General features: G+C 36.8%; 1 protein-coding gene across 2 annotated transcripts in view; it reads right to left on the reverse strand.

The window, feature by feature from the left end:
- Positions 1–1306: 1306 nt before the first annotated feature.
- CNST (consortin, connexin sorting protein) overlaps positions 1307–19085 on the reverse strand; it is a 125623-nt gene continuing 107844 nt past the window's right edge. For both annotated transcript variants that reach the window (XM_061185377.1, XM_061185376.1), the window contains exons 10-11: positions 5358–5493; positions 1307–2430 (exon numbers count right to left, since the gene is read on the reverse strand). In XM_061185377.1, coding sequence (XP_061041360.1) covers positions 2225–2430; positions 5358–5493 — 342 coding nt within the window. In that variant the 3' untranslated portion in view covers positions 1307–2224. The remainder of the gene's footprint in view (positions 2431–5357; positions 5494–19085) is intronic.

Below are 19085 nucleotides of genomic sequence, written 5' to 3' on the forward strand. Positions count from 1 at the left end.
TGACAATTACATTTTAAAAAGTTGCCCTAATTTTTCTAGTTGAGATTTCATGCTTATTTTAAATCAAGACATCAATATGCTCCTGAGCTCACCTCACCCTCCCTGGGAAGTAGTGAGGACACACGTGGTTTTTCTGAGACTCAGCTGGACTCCACAGAGTACCAAAGTATTTTCTCAGTTCTTTCACCTCAGTGTGAAGGTTCCCAGGAAATCTTCAGTTTCAGAAGTAATGGCCCTGGTGGCCAATAGGAAAATATGACATATAGATTTTTTAGGACTTCAATAGTGACCTAAAAAGGTGAACAGGAGGGAAACTTTGACTTATCTTGACATAAAACCGGCAGAAATCAGCATCACCAAATTTCTGTAACTAGAAATCATGAGGGTAAAACAGAAGAGGTTTATCTCTGATGGGGATGCCCCTCACAGTAGACTTTGTGAATGTCTTTTACAGAACCACATAATATAGTACCATCAACATTTTACATATTTACATACAATTTGAATACAAATTCTTAAAATTTATAATAGAACATTAAAATAATCTTCTAATAAAATCAGCCTTAAGTATAAGGAATCTAGATTTCAGTATCTTGTACACTTCTAAATAAATATCTTTGATCTATAATCCTTGAAAATATTATAGTTTATGGTGACATGATACAGACAAGTCAAACAGTATTATAAGTAAAAATAAAACATCAATTTAAAAATAAACAAGCCTAAAACCACATTGAGCTGAAATTATAGAAAATCAAAACACTAAGTATACAGTAATTAAATATCTAGCATTGGGATAACCAGATGCATGCTAAATGACACAATTTCAACTCTATAAAAAGCCCTTTAAAAATCATAAGTCTAAATAAATAAGCAGAAACACGAAGGGAGGTACTGTACCAGCCAGTAACAACTAGAAAGGAAACTCTCTCTTTTTCTTTCAAATGATCCTAACAGAAAAACATGAAATAATAATCATTGCCAAAAAACTATACTTCATGTGTTTTGTTTCTTTTAGAATGCTGCCAATGATATAAAAAGCCAAAGCAAGGTTTCCTAATTGTTAGATCACTGGAAAAGGAAGTTGACAGATTTAAATAAAAATCAGACATTTGCCTATTTAAGATATGATTGAATTTTCGCCTAATGACCTCACATTAGGTCTAAATCAAGCCCATGATATGAATGCACATTCAAGCATCTGAATGTATGATCTGTTAATACTGAATTATATATGATGATTTAATTTCATTTGCCAAAGTATTAGCTTATTTTACATAAGGCCAGAATTAAAACATCTAGAGCAGGAACTAATACCTTATTTATCTTTATAGAAGGGTTCTTAGATTCTCAGAACATAATAGGGGCTCAATAAGTACTTACTGAATTGAGATGAATCCAGCATTTATTATATCAGGAAGCACTGAATCCACGATGAAACTGGTTGCCTGACACTCAGAGGGTGCTCTTTAATTTTACCTCTAGGCCGGTGATTAATTTCTGGCTAGTTAATCAAGTTAACTGTCACAGATCTGTCACAGTTTCTTAATTCAGGGCCAAGATTTGTACAGTTCATTTGTTCCACAGTTAAGCCTTCTTGAAAGTTTTGTGGCTGCACATCTATAGTCATGTTGAAAGAATAATCTTTGTTATTCTACGTTGGGTTTTTGCTTATGATAACTGTCTGAAATACACATACACACATAAACATAATCATTTCACAAATGGAAATCTGGAGAGTGCACAAAGCCTAAATTACATAGCTCCCAAGGTGAACTAAAAAAAGACATTGAAACTGTAAGGTAACTCTTTTTCATTACACACAAACTTATTGCGTGATGGCTGGAAGCAATGTCTTTGGATAAACGGTTATAAACCACAAGTGTCCTTAGCCATTAGCCTGACAAGGTAGCCCAAAATGGTTTGGCTCCAACACTGCCCTGTTTAATTCTGTAGCTCATTACACTAGGAAGCAGCGAGGAGGAGGTGGACATGCTCTCCAAAGACCATTCCTTCCATCCACAGTGCTCAGATCAATATCTGTACCATTATGTGGATTATTCTGAGTTCCTCTGTATTGCCAGTTAAAGTTGCTGTTTCTGATGTTTGTGGTTCCTCACTGGGGAAGGGAGGCGCATGTTACAGAACTCTTGAAATAAAAGCTATTTAGAAAGTTTCACTCTTTGATTCTCACGGCCAGCATGCCTGTCCCTCTTGAATGCTGCTAGGAGAGGTAGATCCAGTGTTTAAGTCCTGCCATTCCCTGCAGTAACTTAGTGTAATAGAAGTCCACGTTGTCTGCAAAGTCTGTACAAACAGGTGACTCCGTGTCACCAAAAGTGCAGTATAATGCAGTTCCTCCCACACTGAGGAAAACCGTCACTATGCACAGCAAGACCAGTAAAATACAGGAACCACCTCCAACTTCATCTGCAAACAGGAAAACAGAGTAAGGTTAAACTGACACAAAATTAATGCCTAGTATCTGCTGTCTGCTCACTGATTAAGATAACTAGATGTTTCTAATATTAGTCCTCTATGGATAGTCACTGACAGGAAGCTAGGACACCAATGACTATACAAGGACCTATTAGTTACCATAAAGATATATACTTGTGGAGCTTGTGAATGCTAAAATTAAAACTAGCTCATTTATACAATGAATATAACCATTTCCATAAAAAAGGAAGAAAAAAATGTTAATACTTCTCTGATGTGCTCATAGCATTATTTTAGAGTACAAATTATATATAACCTCACTATTATGGTATCTTTGGAGTTCACATCATGGGACCACCTTAAAGCTAAGTCAATTTGATATTAAACAAACAAACAAAAATGTCTGAGTGGGATCTTGCATCTTAGTAATACTCAATTTTATCTTTCAGTGGAATAGTGAAGTTCTAGCTAGTACAGTAATTTCATTTCTTAAACAACTTTGGCAGGCTTGTTTTTAATAAAAATGTCCACATAAGTCTTTCTATATTGAAGAAAATAACTATTCTCTGGTTGAAAGTCTTAATGATCACTCATAATTAAAGAAAAATAAAAAATATTTGGAAAAGACTAAGACGTTTTATGATCAGCATGATGAGGGTGTACCAAAACCTTCTTGGAAGGTAATCTGGCAGTATCTATTAACATTTTAAATTAATTTATCATCCTGCCTGGGGCACTTTTGAGAGTGAAAGCGTGTTAAGTGAATGCAGTGCTGGGACAATAGGTATAAACAAGGAAGGGCTGCCTGAGGCCAACTGGTCCATAGGGTCCTGATCACCTAGCCTAGCAAATCCACTTTCAGGAATTAAGCCTACAGATCTGCACAAAACACAATATCATATTTACAAGCATGTTCACTGCAGCAAAGTTTGTTATAACATAAAGTTGAGAATAACTTAGTTATTCTAGTTACAATGGAAGAGTTAAATAATTATGGGAGATTCATATCATGGAATACTATGCAACTGTTTAACAGAATGAAGTAAATTTAATATGTTGTTCAAAGAAAGATGTCCAAGATTGATGGTTAAATTAAAAAGACGTGACATAACGGTATATAATGAACAATTCATGTTAAAAAAAAAAAAGGGCACATGTGTATGTACACACATATACATGCATATATACAGAATGCGTTTTGAAAGGATGGTAAGAACTTCGATCAATACCTGGGGGAAACCCCCAAGGGAGGGAGGGTTGAGAGCCTTAAACTTTTTACTACATTACTGTCTAAGTTTTTTCATGATTAGTGTATATTACTTTTATGATTAAAAAAACAAATTTTACAGAACCCAGTATAAACCAAATAGAATTTATTTGGAAGATTTTACAGTAATATGTGAATATATTCTCCCCATAAAAATTTAAACATGAAAGTATCTAAGAGTCTAAGGGACTCTCCCTGTTACTCCTACCCAATCATATTCCCCTCTCAACCAAGAGGCAAACACTGTTAAATATGGTGTGTATCCTTCCAGATCAAATACATGTGGTTTCAGGATTTTTATAGAAACAGGATTATGTAATTGTATTGTCCTGTGATTTACACATTTACAGTTTAATAGATTTTAATAGTTAATAGACATTAATAGATTTAATAATTTATACTTAGTATAATTTTTATACACACAAATAAAAAGGATCATATCATTCATGTTGTGTTTCTTGGGGTTTTTTTGGTTTTTGGTCAGTTCAGTATTTTTACCATCTTCTCTCTTTTTGGCATGATTCCCACCCACCCTCTTATCTTTGTTAACAATCTAGTTTATGTATTTTTCTGGGTATTTCTTCATTCTCATATATTTATATACAAACATTTAGATACAATTTATTTTAAAACATCTATTTTGTTTTAGCTACATGCATTGATAGTATTTAGAGCTGTGCTGTCCAACATGGAAGCCAAGAGGCACAGGCGGCTACTGAGCACAAGTTACGTGACTTAGTGTAAGAAGAGATGGCTACTAAGGGAACTGGGGACTGTCAGTTCTAAATCCTGGGTTCCCCCTACTATGTATGCAATGATTCAGTACCAATTGGTACAAACAAAGAATTGAGCACTTGATCTGCAGAGGACTGTGATAGCTACAAGCAAGGTGCAGAGGTAAAATGAGGGGTGGGAACAATTATTTCCAAGGTTCCTACCAGCTTTATAATTGTAAAAATTTAGAAACCTCTACTGCTGTCACTTTACGCCATATTTAGAAAGCGTATCTACACGTTGACACTGTTATTTTAACAATGCAGTTGTTTTATAAACATGAAAAGCATACTGACAGGTTCTTGGCTATATTTCTACTCACTCTGATTTACCTAGGCCTTAGATAAATTTAACCACCACCTTAAATATAAGCCCAGGAGGAAAAAAAAAAAATCAAACAATAGCAACAGTGTTAAACTGTACTCTTGAGAGACACCTCTTTCTACAGAGTCAAGAAGAAATCAGCGAAGAGAAAATATTTGTAATCCATAAATATTTTCCACATCAGTCAAGAAGGAGTATGAACTGCCACTGAAAAGAAGACAAAAATAGCAGGCTCACTAAAAAACAAAAACCAGAAAACAAAACATGAAACAAAGAAATTGAAATAAGCTCTGAAAATTGAGGACTATCTGCGGGACAGGAAGGCAATGAGATGAATTTTGCAACTTGCTCACTTATTTGAGCAAAACAAATTGCTTAGGAATTATTTAAGAACTGATGATAGTTTGATCCTCTGTGTTTCTTTACAGAAGATAAAGCAACTAAGTCCACATATTCTTTACAAATCCTGTTACCAAACACCTTATTGTACATTAATTCATTCTTTCAGCAAACACTGATCAAATCTGTGCTAGACATAGTCTGAGCACTTTACCTTGATCTAAGCTGTCGTCTATTTCTTGGAATCTCACTCTTCGCTTAGATGGTTTCTGTTGCATCTGGGCAGGATGATCTCCTACAGTATCGTTCCTCTTCTTTAATATAGAGACCAATCCTTCAGCATGAACAACCTGTCAGAGATTATAAGCACTGTTTGTTATATTATTGCGGGACATATCAGTGATGTTTTACATGTAATGGTAAGAAGGCTAATTCAGTTCAAGGGGTATCTGAAGTCCTATTAGAGGTTTAACCAATTCCTATAGAAAAAAATCACAGTCATCAAAATCTAACAGAATAATACTTTCTCTTGCCTTCAGACATTACCAAATACACATATCTAAAACTCTGATTGCTCTTCTAAAGCCCTGAACTGATTCCAGGGCCAGGCAGTGTGACACAGCATGGACTGGAAATCAGGCCTACTTTATCCTCATTTATAGCTCCGCTTCCCTGTTAAGTCATCTATAAAATGATTCCTTACGGCCTCTCTTTGCTTAATCATTAGTCCTGGGTTTTGCTTTATAACAGAGGCTGCTTTTTTCATTCATCAGCAATTTTTAAGAAATGAACATGTGAGACTTAAAATATATTCGATACCAACTTTTAACATCAAAATGAGTGTTGTCCTCAGTTCCTCTGAGAAACTACACATTTACTAAATAATGTTCTAGTGCTCTAAATATCTTAAGGACTTCTCTTCTAGAATATCTCTCAGACCCAGTTTACTAGGGACATATTACCCTGTAGTATGCAGAGGGTGGCAAACTATGGCCACTGGGCCAAAGGCCTGCTGCCTAGTTTTGCAAATAGAATTTAATTGGAGCACAGCCAAGGTTACTCATCCACATATTGTGAATGGCTGCTACAACGGCAGAATTGAGTACAGACCATAAAGTCTAAAATATTCAATATTTGGTCCTTAGAAAAAGAAAAGAAATAGAAAAAGACTGCTGTCTATTATCTCTTTAGTCCCCCCTCTACCCCTTTCTATGCTGTCTTTCCGGTTTTCACTTGGGACACCTCTCTTCTGCCTCCACCCCACCCTTTATTTAGGAACAAAGACAAAACAGAAACCCTTGCCATTTAGGAGTTAAAAGACTCTGAGGCACAGGGAGAAAGAGAACAGAATCAGTTGGTAGAGCCAACTGGGAAGCTGGAGGCCTTACCATAGGCCCCCCTAGGCAGTAGGTTGATTCACAAAAGTTGACTTGTGAGTTGCCTGCTTGAACAAACTGTAGATGATGACATAGGTGGGCATTGTGGCCCTAACACTGTTGATGTCAGTGACTTGCTGGTATCCGATCACTGTAAGCTGAGGACTTCCTGTAATGTCATTTATCTGATCAATGGTATAAAATACTTAATATGACTTCCAGTTCCAGCCAGCCATCTCTGATAATGAGCTATACATAAACATTACAGATTCTATTAGTTCTTTTTATAACTCAATGCTTTTAGGGCCAAATTACTCAATATAGTCTTCTACTGGGCTTCCCTGAACATGGGTCTATAGAAACCATTATCTCAAAAAAAAAGAATAAGTTAGCAATTTATTCTTTTTATAGAAAATATGTATTTCAGATGATGTATTTCTTCTGAGAAAGCTAAAATACTTTAGTGACATTAAAATGATAAGTACAAATTATGCAAAGGAATAGTTTTTCAAATCTTTCATTAGAAAGCAACAGTATTAAAGACCATCTTCATACAACAAAGAAAAATGATTTTACAAGTATCTTGCTGAAACTGGGTACTTGAGGAAGGGAAAGAAATCCTAATAAGTTTCTAAAGAGCAAGACATGGAAAATGGAAATTAATTTTAATGAGTATATTACTACTAAAGATATATCATTGACTTTTTAAATTTTTAGTAAATGTAAAAAAAAAGGGAGTTTTCATAGATTCATTCACTATCTATTTCATTCCATAAAATAGTACATTTACCAAGAATGAATTCACCTACCATAGGTGTTTTCAAGTTGCTTTAACTACTTAGAAAAAACAATCCTATTAAGAATAGTTACAAAGACAAGCTCCAGAGTTGCATTACTGTTAACTGTATGTCTTTGTGATCTGAGTTTTGAATCTGTAAATTCAAGAGACAGACCCAATAATAAATCAAAAGACACTGCAAATATGAATAAATGGATGTTGAAAGACCAAGAGAAACTCTCAAAATCATCTGGAAAGACACAGAATGTACTTCCAAGACCTAGAAGCTAGTCCTAGTGCAGCAGCTGTTAGGCCCCTACCTTAGCTCCTGCTTGCCCTAATCTGGTGTGTTGGGCTCCAGAAGTCACATAGTTAAGGGATATAAGACTTCCCAAGTGGCCCCATCTTATTTACTATGGATGGCAATGAACTTTGGCAAATTTTTGAAAAAGGGAAGAAGTAAGAGTATGAGACATTACAGTTGTGTGGGATGAGCCAACATTTTATCTTGACACCCTCCCCATTCAACCCTTAATTCCTGGCAAAAAATCTATCCACAGCCTTTACATGCTTTTCCTTTTTCTCTCCCACCAAGAATCTTTTGTTTCAGCTGGCCTGCTCCAGTGTCTGAAGTGAAGGAATGTGTGCTTTTCCATTATTTCCTTTCAGTCTTACTCAGGGATCTTCTCCAGGGATCTTTCTGTTTTAACTGCCCTCTTGTCCTATAGTTTATAGGGATGGTGGGACCAAGTTTAGGCATAGGAGATGCAAGCCAAGGGGGAAACTCTTAGAAGACAGGTGGGTGTGGTCCTTTCTGTTCTGACAAGAGTTTTGGGCAAAGGTCTTAGAACCTACCCCTAGTACAGAAATTCCTACTTATCATACCAAGACAGTCAAACAAAAAGAAATGACTTTGGTAGAGTTTACCTTAATTTTATGGTAGAAGGCAAGTAAGTTAAAACAAAGTCATGGTCTTAGTCTAGGGTCTCATTCAAAATACTGCCAAGTGTTTCTAAGTAGGTTGGGAAGTTGAGTTAGGGCACATAGAAATGTGTCTTCTCCAAACTACTCTTAAAAAACATTCCTATGCCTTTTAATTTTTTAACATAATGTCAATATTAAAAGGTTAAGAAACTTTAAATCTCAAAAAATAAAGCTTTATAAACTAAATTTAGGGAATTCCCTGGCAGTCTAGTGGTTAGGACTCCACGCTCTCACTGCTGAGGGCCTGGGTTCAATTCCTGTTCAGGAAACCAAGATCCCACAAGCCGCATGGTGTGGCCAAAAAAAAAAAAGTTAAAAAAAAAAAACAAAACTAAATTTAGTTTCCCACTTCAATTACCAAATTCCTTTCCTACCAAAACAAAGTATACCAAGCCTTTACACTGAGAACAAAAAGAATGTCTAAGCTGTAATTAGTGTAATTGTTACTGGTGGTACCCTATGAATAAGTGCAGAATTAAAATAATGAAACATCCATCCGACCTAGCCCTGTATATTTGTAAATAAATAGTTCTTCTGCACCTCCCCCTCAAACAGCAATGATCATCCTAAATAGCATTTTAATAATCAACTGTTTGTAAAAAAAAAAATTATTCTGCAACTCTGCTGGCACAGGAAATCATAATATGACAAGGAAAGCATTCAGAGAGGCCTTGCTGTTAGATCTGCCTCCTCAAATTAAAGGAGAAAATAGATACCAAATAATATTCTTTTACTGATCAAGGCTTTACTCAACCCAGAAACTCAAGGTTGGTAAATTTTGCTTGGTTTCCAGATAACTTGAGAAATAACATTCATAAATCATATTAGTATATTATAAACAGCTTAAATGCCAGCAATTTCACTGTAGAGAATGAAATTCCGGTCATTCAATGTCAAATTTTCCGGTACTATTCTTCACTGAAGGAACAAGTCATGGTTCTCTGCCTGGTCATTTAGATTTGAGTTCCATAATAAGAACTATGATTTAGTGAATCTGCACTTTATGTAAAGACATTTACATAATATTTCATACTTAATCTTTACAACTCTATTATACAGGCATTACCAGTCCTATTTTACAGATGAAGAGGCCAAGCTGAGAGAGCTTAAATAACTTGCTTACATTTGTAGCACCAGTTACGGGCAGAGTTGAATACTAACTCAAGATTAAACCTCTTGCCATTTCCCTAATGTGAAAAGATCTTATTTTCTATGATTATTAAAATTTTGCTTAGTGTCATTTGTTATAATACATATTACAATTAAAATTAGATGAACAGAACTTTCAAATAAACCTAATAAGTTTCTTTTGTTTTTCCAAAACACTTTATAGCAAAAAATCCTTATCTTATACAACACCTGAATTAAGAGATACTTACACTAATGGCTAAAACCGTCAGTCTAGAGACACTGGGGAGGTGAAGGTTAGATGAAAGATCCTTTGTGTCATTCAATAATCCGAAAGTAGATTAAAGTCATGGCTACTACTACAGAAAATTAATATAACAAGTCACAGCAGGAGCAAGAGGAGGCAGCTAAATGGAGGAAAGCCAGCTCCTAGAAATAACACGACAGTGCTCTCTGGCACTACAATGCTGCATCTTAGAACATGACAATATGGAGAGTAAAAAACAAATGATGATGAAGTACATTGATATTGAATTTTTCAAAGATTAATTTAAAAAGGAAAAAAGGGTGCATGCGTGGTCCTACCACAATGTTGGCGCCTAGTCCATAGTGAGGGTGACAAGAAGTTAGTTTCCTTAGGACCAAGGAGGCAACCTCACACCTGCAGGACGACTTGTTGCCCCATCCATAGGGAGGAATAAGCTTCCTGTTATGGTTGCAACTGCTAAGAAGCCGGCCTTGCTGCGGTTTCTCCCAGACGTTTTTTAGATACTGTGTGGCTGACAGGGTCTTGGTGCTCCGGCCGGGTGTCAGGCCTGACCCTCTGAGGTGGGAGAGCCGAGTTCAGGGTATCTGTCCACCAGAGACCTCCTGGCTCCATGTAATATAAAACAGCAAAAGCTCTCCCAGAGATCTCCACCTCAACGCTAAGACCCAGATGCACTCAACGACAGCAAGCTACAGTGCTGGACACCCTATGCCAAAAAACTAGCAAGACAGGAACACAACCCCACCCATTAGCAGAGAGGCTACCTAAAATCATAAGGTCACAGGCACCCCAAAACACACCACTGGATGCGGTCCTGCCCACCAGAAAGACAAGATTCAGCCTCATCCACCAGAACACAGGCACCAGTCCCCTCCACCAGGAAGCCTACATGACCCACTGAACCAACCTTAGCCACTGGGGCAGACATCAAAAACAACGGGAACGACGAACTTGCAGCCTGCGAAAAGGAGACCCCAAACACAGTAAGTTAAGCAAAATGAGAAGACAAAGAAACACACAGCAGATAAAGGAGCAAGATAAAAACCCACCAGACCAAATAAATGAAGAGGAAATAGGTAGTCTACCTGAAAGACAATTCAGAGTAATGATAGTAAAGATGATCCAAAATCTGGGCAATAGAATGGAGAAAATACAAGAAACGTTTAATAAGGACCTAAAAGAAGTAAAGAGCAAACAAACAATGATGAACAACACAATAACTAAAATTAAAAATTCTCTAGAAGGACTCAATAGCAGAATAACTGAGGCAGAAGAACGGCTAAAGTGACATGGAAGATAAAACAGTGGAAAGAACTACCACAGAGCAGAATAAAGAAAAAAGAATGAAAAGAACTGAGGACAGTCTTAGAGACCTCTGGGACAACATTAAACGCACCAACATTCGAATTATAGGGGTCCCAGAAGAAGAAGAGAGAAAGAAAGGGACTGAGAAAATATTTGAAGAGATTATAGTTGAAAACTTCCCTAATATGGGAAAGGAAATAGTTAGTCAAGTCCAGGAAGCGCAGAGAGCCCCATAAAGGAAAAATCCAAGGAGAAACACGCCAAGACACATATTAATCAAACTATCAAAAAATAAATACAAAGAAAAAATATTAAAAGAAGCAAGGGAAAAACAACAAGTAACACACAAGGGAATCCCCATAAGGTTAACAGCTGATCTTTCAGCAGAAACTCTGCAAGCCAGAAGGGAGTGGCAGGACATATTTAAAGTGATGAAGGGGAAAAACCTACAACCAAGATTACTCTACCCAGCAAGGATCTCATTCAGATTTGATGGAGAAATTAAAACCTTTACAGACAAGCAAAAGCTAAGAGAATTCAGCACCACCAAACCAGCTTTACAACAAATGCTAAAGGAACTTCTCTAGGCAGGAAACACAAGACAAGGAAAAGACCTACAATAACAAACCCAAATTAAGAAAATGATAATAGGAACATACATATCGATAATTACCTTAAATGTAAATGGATTAAATGCTCCAACCAAAAGACATAGACTGGCTGAATGAATACAAAAACAAGACCCGTATATATGCTGTCTACAAGAGACCCACTTCAGACCTAGGGACACATACAGACTGAAAGTAAGCGGATGGAAAAAGATATTCCATGCAAATGGAAATCAAAACAAAGCTGGAGTAGCAATTCTCATATCAGGCAAAATAGACTTTAAAATAAAGACTATTACAAGAGACAAAAAAGGACACTACATATGATTAAGGGATCAATCCAAGAAGAAGATATAACAATTGTAAATATTTATGCACCCAACATAGGAGCAACTCAATACATAAGGCAAACGCTAACAGCTATAAAAGGGTAAATTGACAGTAACACAATCACAGTAGGGAACTTTAACACCCCATTTTCACCAATGGACGGATCATTCAAAATGAAAATAAATAAGGAAACACAAGCTATGAATGATACATTAAACAAGATGGACCTAATTGATATGTTTAGGACGTTCCACCCAAAAACAACAGAATACACTTTCTTCTCAAGTGCTCATGGAACATTCTTCAGGATAGATCATATCTTGGGTCACAAATCAAGCCTTGGTAAATTTAAGAAAATTGAAATCATATCAAGTAACTTTTCCAACCACGACGCTATGAGACTAGATATCAATTACAGGAAAAAATCTGTAAAACATACAAACACATGGAGGCTAAATAATACATTACTAAATAACCAAGAGATCACTGAAGAAATCAAAGAGAAAATCAAAAAATACCTAGAAACAAATGACAATGAAAACACGACGACCCATAACCTATGGCATGCAGCAAAAGCAGTTCTAAGAGGGAAGTTTACGGCAATACAATCCTACTTCAAGAAACAAGAAACAGGGCTTCCCTGGTGGTGCAGTGGTTGGGGGTCTGCCTGCCAATGCAGGGGACACGGGTTCGGGCCCTGGTCTGGGAGGATCCCACGTGCCGCGGAGCAGCTGGGCCCGTGAGCCACAGCTACTGAGCCTGCGCGTCTGGAGCCTGTGCTCCGCAACAAGAGAGGCCACGACAGTGAGAGGCCCGTGCACCGCGGTGAAGAGTGGCCCCCGCTCGCCGCAATTGGAGAAAGCCCTCGCACAGAAACGAAGACCCAACACAGCCAAAAATAAATAAATAAATTTATTAAAAAAAAAAAAAAAAGAAACAAGAAACATCTCAAATAAACAACCTAACCTTACACCTAAAGCAATTAGAGAAAGGAGAACAAAAAAAACCCGAAGTTAGCAGAAGGAAAGAAATCATAAAGATCAGATCAGAAAAAAATGAAAAAGAAATGAAGGAAACAATAGCAAAGATCAATAAAACTAAAAGCTGGTTCTTTGAGAAGATAAACAAAATTGATAAACCATTAGCCAGACTCATCAAGAAAAAAAGGGAGAAGACTCAAATCAATAGAATTAGAAATGAAAAAGGAAAGTAACAACAGACACTGCAGAAATACAAAGGATCATGAGAGATTACTACAAGCAACTTTATGCCAATAAAATGGACAACCTGGAAGAAATGGACAAAATAAGCAGAACAATCACAAGCACTGAAATTGAGACTGTGATTAAAAATCTTCCAACAAACAAAAGTCCAGGACCAGATGGCTTCTCCAGAGAATTCTATCAAACATTTAGAGAAGAGCTAACAAATATCCTTCTCCAAATCTTCCAAAATATAGCAGAGGGAGGAACACCCCGCAACTCATCCTATGAGGCCACCATCACCCTGATACCAAAACCAGAAAAAGATGTCACAAAGAAAGAAAACTACAGGCCAATATCACTGATGAACATACATGCAAAAATCCTCAACAAAATACTAGCAAACAGAATCCAACAGCACATTAAAATGATCAGACATTCACAGAAAGATAGACAAGATGACAAGGCAGAGGGCTATGTAGCAAATGAAGGAACAAGATAAAACCCGAGAAAAACAACTAACTGAAGTGGAGATAGGCAACCTTCCAGAAAAAGAATTCAGAATAATGATAGTGAAGATGATCCAGGACCTTGGAAAAAGAATGGAGGCAAAGATTGAGAAGATGCAAAAAATGTTTAACAAAGACCTAGAAGAATTAAAGAACAAACAAACAGAGATGAACAATACAATAACTGAAATGAAAACTACACTACAAGGAATCAAGAGCAGAATAACTGAGGCAGAAGAACGGATAAGTGACCTGGAAGACAGAATGGTCAAATTCACTACCACGGAACACAATAAAGAAAAAAGAATGAAAAGAAATGAAGACAGCCTAAGGGACCTCTGAGACAACATGAAACGCAACAACATTCGCATTATAGGGGTCCCAGAAGGAGAAGAGAGAGAGAAAGGACCTAAGAAAATACTTGAAGAGATTATAGAGGAAAACTTCCCTAACGTGGAAAAGGAAATAGCTACCCAAATCCAGGAAGCGCAGAGAGTCCCAGGCAGGATAAACCCAAGCAGAAACACGCCGAGACAAATAGTAATCAAACTGACAAAAATTAAAGGCAAAGAAAAATTCGAAAGCAACAAGGGAAAAATGACAACATACAAGGGAACTCCCATAAGGTTAACAGCTGATTTCTCAGCAGAAACTCTACAAGCCAGAAGAGAGTGGCATGATATATTTAAAGTGATGAAAGGGAAGAACCTACAACCAATATTACTCTACCCGGCAAGGATCTCATTCAGATTCAACGGAGAAATCAAAAGCTTTACAGACAAGCAAAAGCTAAGAGAATTCAGCACCACCAAACCAGCTCTACAACAAATGCTAAAGGAACTTCTCTAACTGGGAAACACAAGAGAAGAAAAGGACCTACAAAAACAAACCCCAAACAATTAAGAAAATGGTAATAGGAACATACATATCAATAATTACCTTAAACGTGAATGGATTAAATGTTCCAACCAAAAGACACAGGCTTAATGAATGGATAAAAAAACAAGGGCTTCCCTGGTGGCGCAGTGGTTGAGAATCTGCCTGCCAATGCAGGGGACACGGGTTCGAGCCCTGGTCTGGGAGGATCCCACATGCCGCGGAGCAACTGGGCCCGTGAGCCACAGCTGCTGAGCCTGCGCGTCTGGAGCCTGTGCTCCACAACAAGAGGGGCCGCGAAAGTGAGAGGCCCGCGCACCGCGATGAAGAGTGGCCCCCGCTTGCTGCAACTGGAGAGGGCCCTCACACAGAAACGAAGACCCAACACAGCCAATAAATAAATTAATTAATTAATTAATTAATTAAAAAAAAAAAAAAAAAACAAGACCCGTATATATGCTGTCTACAAGAGACCCACTTCAGACCTAGGGACACATGCAGACTGAAAGTGAGGGGATGGAAAAAGATATTCCATGCAAATTGAAATCAAAAGAAAGCTGGAGCAGCAATATTCATATCAGATAAAATAGACTTTAAAATAAAGAATGTTACAAGAGAAAGGAAGGACACTACATAATGATCAAGGGATCAATCCAAGAAGAAGATATAATAATTATAAATATATATGCACCCAAAATAGGAGCACCTCAATATATAAGGCACCTGCTAAAGCTATAAAAGAGGAAATCAACAGTAACACAATAATAGTGGGGGATTTTGACACCTCACTTACACCAATGGACAGATCATCCAAACAGAAAATTAACAAGGAAACACAAGCTTTAAATGACACAATAGACCAGAGAGATTTAATTGATATTTATAGGACATTCCATCAAAAAACAGCAGATTACACTTTCTTCTCAAGAAATCATATCAAGCATATTTTCTGACCACAACGCTATGAGATTAGAAACCAATTACAGGGAAAAAAACGTATAAAACAGAAACACATGGAGGCTAAACAATACGTTATTAAATATCCAAGAGATCACTGAAGAAATCAAAGAGGAAATCAAAAAATACCTAGAGACATAGGACAATGAAACACGACAATCCAAAACCTATGGGATGCAGCAAAAGCAGTTGTAAGAGGGAAGTTTATAGCTACACAAGCCTACCTCAAGAAACAAGAAACATCTCAAATAAACAATCTAACCTTACACCTAAAGGAACTAGAGAAAGAAGAAGAAACAAAACCCAAAGTCAGCAGAAGGAAAGAAATCATAAAGATCAAAGTAGAAATAAATAAAATAGAAACAAAGAAAACAATAGCAGAGATCAATAAAACTAAAAGCTGGTTCTTTGAGAAGATAAACAAAATTGATAACCCATTAGCCAGACTCATCAAGAAAAACAGGGAGAGGACTCAAATCAATAAAATTAGAAGTGAAAAAGAAGTTACAGCAGACACCGCAGAAATACAAAGCATCCTAAGAGAGCACTACAAGCAACTCTATGCCAATAAAATGGACAACCTGGAAGAAATGAACAAATTCTTAGAGAGGTATAACCTTCCAAGACTGAACCAGGAGGAAATAGAAAATATGAACAGACCAATCACAAGTAATGAAATTGAAACTGTGATTAAAAATCTGCCAACAAACAAAACTCCAGGACCAGATGGCTTCACAGGTGAATTCTATCAAACATTTAGAGAAGAGCTAACACCCATCCTTCTCAAACTCTTCCAAAAAATTGCAGAGGAAGGAACACTCCCAAACTCATTCTATGAGGCCACCATCACCCTGATAGCAAAACCAGACAAAGATAATACAGAAAAAGAAAATTACAGACCAATATCACTGATGAATATAGATGCAAAAATCCTCAACCAAATACTAGCAAACAGAATTCAACAACACATTAAAAGGATCATACACCATGATCAAGTGGGATTTATCCCAGGGATGCAAGATTCTTCAATATAAGCAAATCAATCAATGTGATACATGGTATTAACAAAATTGAAGAATAAAAGCCATATGATCATCTCAACAGATGCAGAAAAAGCTTTTGAAAAAATTCAACACCTATTTATGATAAAAACTCTCCAGAAAGTGGGCATAGAGGGAACCTACCTCAACGTAATAAAGGCTATATATGACAACCCCACAGCCAACATCATTCTCAATGGTGAAAAACTGAAAGCATTTCCTCTAAGATCAGGAACGAGACAAGGATGTCCACTCTCACCACTATTATTCAACATAGTTTTGGAAGTCTTAGCCATGGCAATCACAGAAGAAAAAGAAACAAAAGGAATACAAATTGGAAAAGAAGAAGTAAAACTGTCACTGTTTGCAGATGACATGATACTGTACATAGAGAATCCTAAAGATGCCACCAGAAAACTACTAGAGCTAATCAATGCATTTGGTAAAGTTGCAGGATACAAAATTAATGTACAGAAATCTCTTGCATTCCTATACACTAATGATGAAAAATCTGAAAGAGAAATTAATAACAATTAAGAAATTATTAACTAAGAAATTAATAACTACAAAAAGAATAAAATACCTAGGAATAAACCTACTTAGGGAGACAAAAGACCTGTATGCAGAAAACTATATGACACTGATGAAAGAAATTAAAGATGATACCAACAGATGGAGAGATATACCATGTTCTAGGATTGGAAGAATCAACATTGTGAAAATGAGTACACTACCCATAGCAATCTACAGATTCAATGCAATCCTTATCAAATTACCAATGGCATTTTTTACAGAACTAGAACAAAAAATCTGAAAATTTGTATGGAGACACAAAAGACCCTGAATAGCCAAAGCAGTCTTGAGGGGAAAAAACGGAGCTGGAGGAATCAGACTCCCTGACTTCAGACTATACTACAAAGCTACAGTAATCAAGACAATATGGTACTGACACAAAAACAGAAATATAGATCAATGGTACAAGACAGAAAGTGCAGAGATAAACCCACGCACCTATGGTCAACTAATCTATGACAAAGGAGGCAAGGAAATACAATGGAGAAAAGACAGTCTTTTAAATATGTGGTGTTGGGAAAACTGGACAGCTACATGTAAAAGAATAAAATTAGAACGCTCCCTAACACCATACACAAAAATAAACTCAAAATGGATTAGAGACCTAAATGTAAGACCGGACACTATAAAACTCTTAGAGGAAAACATAGGAAGAACACTCTTTGACATAAATCACAGCAAGGTCTTTTTGATCCACCTCTGGTGGTCCAAATGGGACCTAATGAAACTTAAAAGCTTTGGCAAAGCAAAGGACACCATAAACAAGACGAAAAGACAACCCTCAGAATGGGAGAAAATATTTGCAAACGAATCAATGGACAAAGAATTAATCTCCAAAATATATAAACAGCTCATGCAGCTCAATATTAAAAAAACAAAGAACCCAATCCAAAAATGGGTAGAAGACCTAAATAGACATTTCTCCAAAGAAGACATACAGATGGCCAAGGAGCAAATGAAAGGCTGCTCAACATCACTAATTATTAGAGAAATGCAAATCAAAACTATAATGAGGTATCACCTCACACTGGTCAGAATGGCCATCATCAAAACATCTACAAACAATAAATGCTGGAGAGGGTGTGGAGAAAAGGGAACCCTTATGCATTTTTGTGGGAATGTAAATTGATACAGCCACTATGGAGAACAGAATGGAGGTTCCTTAAAAAACTAAAAATAGAACTACCATATGACCCAGCAATCCCACTACTAGGCACATACCCAGAGAAAACCATAATTCAAAAAGACACATGCACCCCAATGTTCATTGAAGCACTATTTACAAATAGCCAGGTCATGGAAGCAACCTAAATGCCCATCGAGAGACAAATGGATAAAGAAGATGTGGTACATATATACAATGGAATATTACTCAGCCATAAAAAGGAACGAAATTGGGTCATTTGTAGAGATGTGGATGGATCTAGAGACTGTCATACAGAGTGAAGTAAGTCAGAAAGGGAAAGAGAAATATCATATATTAACGCAAGTATGTGGAATCTAGAAAAATGATAGAGATGAACCGGTTTGCAGGGCAGAAATTGAGACACAGATGTAGGGAAGAAATGTATGGACACCAACGTGGGAAAGTGGCGGGGGGTTGGGGGTGGTGGTGTGATGAATTGGGAGATTGGGATTGACATGTATACACTGATGTGTATAAAATGGATGACTAATAAGAACCTGCTGTATAAAAAATAAAATAAAATAAAAATAAAAAATAAAAAATTTATTTAAAAAAAGGATCGTACACCATGATCTGTGGTGTTTATCCCAGGAATACAAGGATTCTTCAATATAAGCAAATCAATGTGATAAACCATATTAACAAATTGAAGGAGGAAAACCATATGATCATCTCAATAGATGCAGAAAAAGCTTCTGACAAAATTCAACACCCATTTATGATAAAAACCCTCCAGAAAGTAGGCATAGAGGGAACTTACCTCAACATAATAAAGGCCATATATGACAAACCCACAGCCAACATTGTTCTCAATGGTGAAAA

The sequence above is a fragment of the Eubalaena glacialis genome, chromosome 3 (genome assembly GCF_028564815.1).
Source record: "Eubalaena glacialis isolate mEubGla1 chromosome 3, mEubGla1.1.hap2.+ XY, whole genome shotgun sequence".
Taxonomy (NCBI): Eukaryota; Metazoa; Chordata; class Mammalia; order Artiodactyla; family Balaenidae; genus Eubalaena; species Eubalaena glacialis.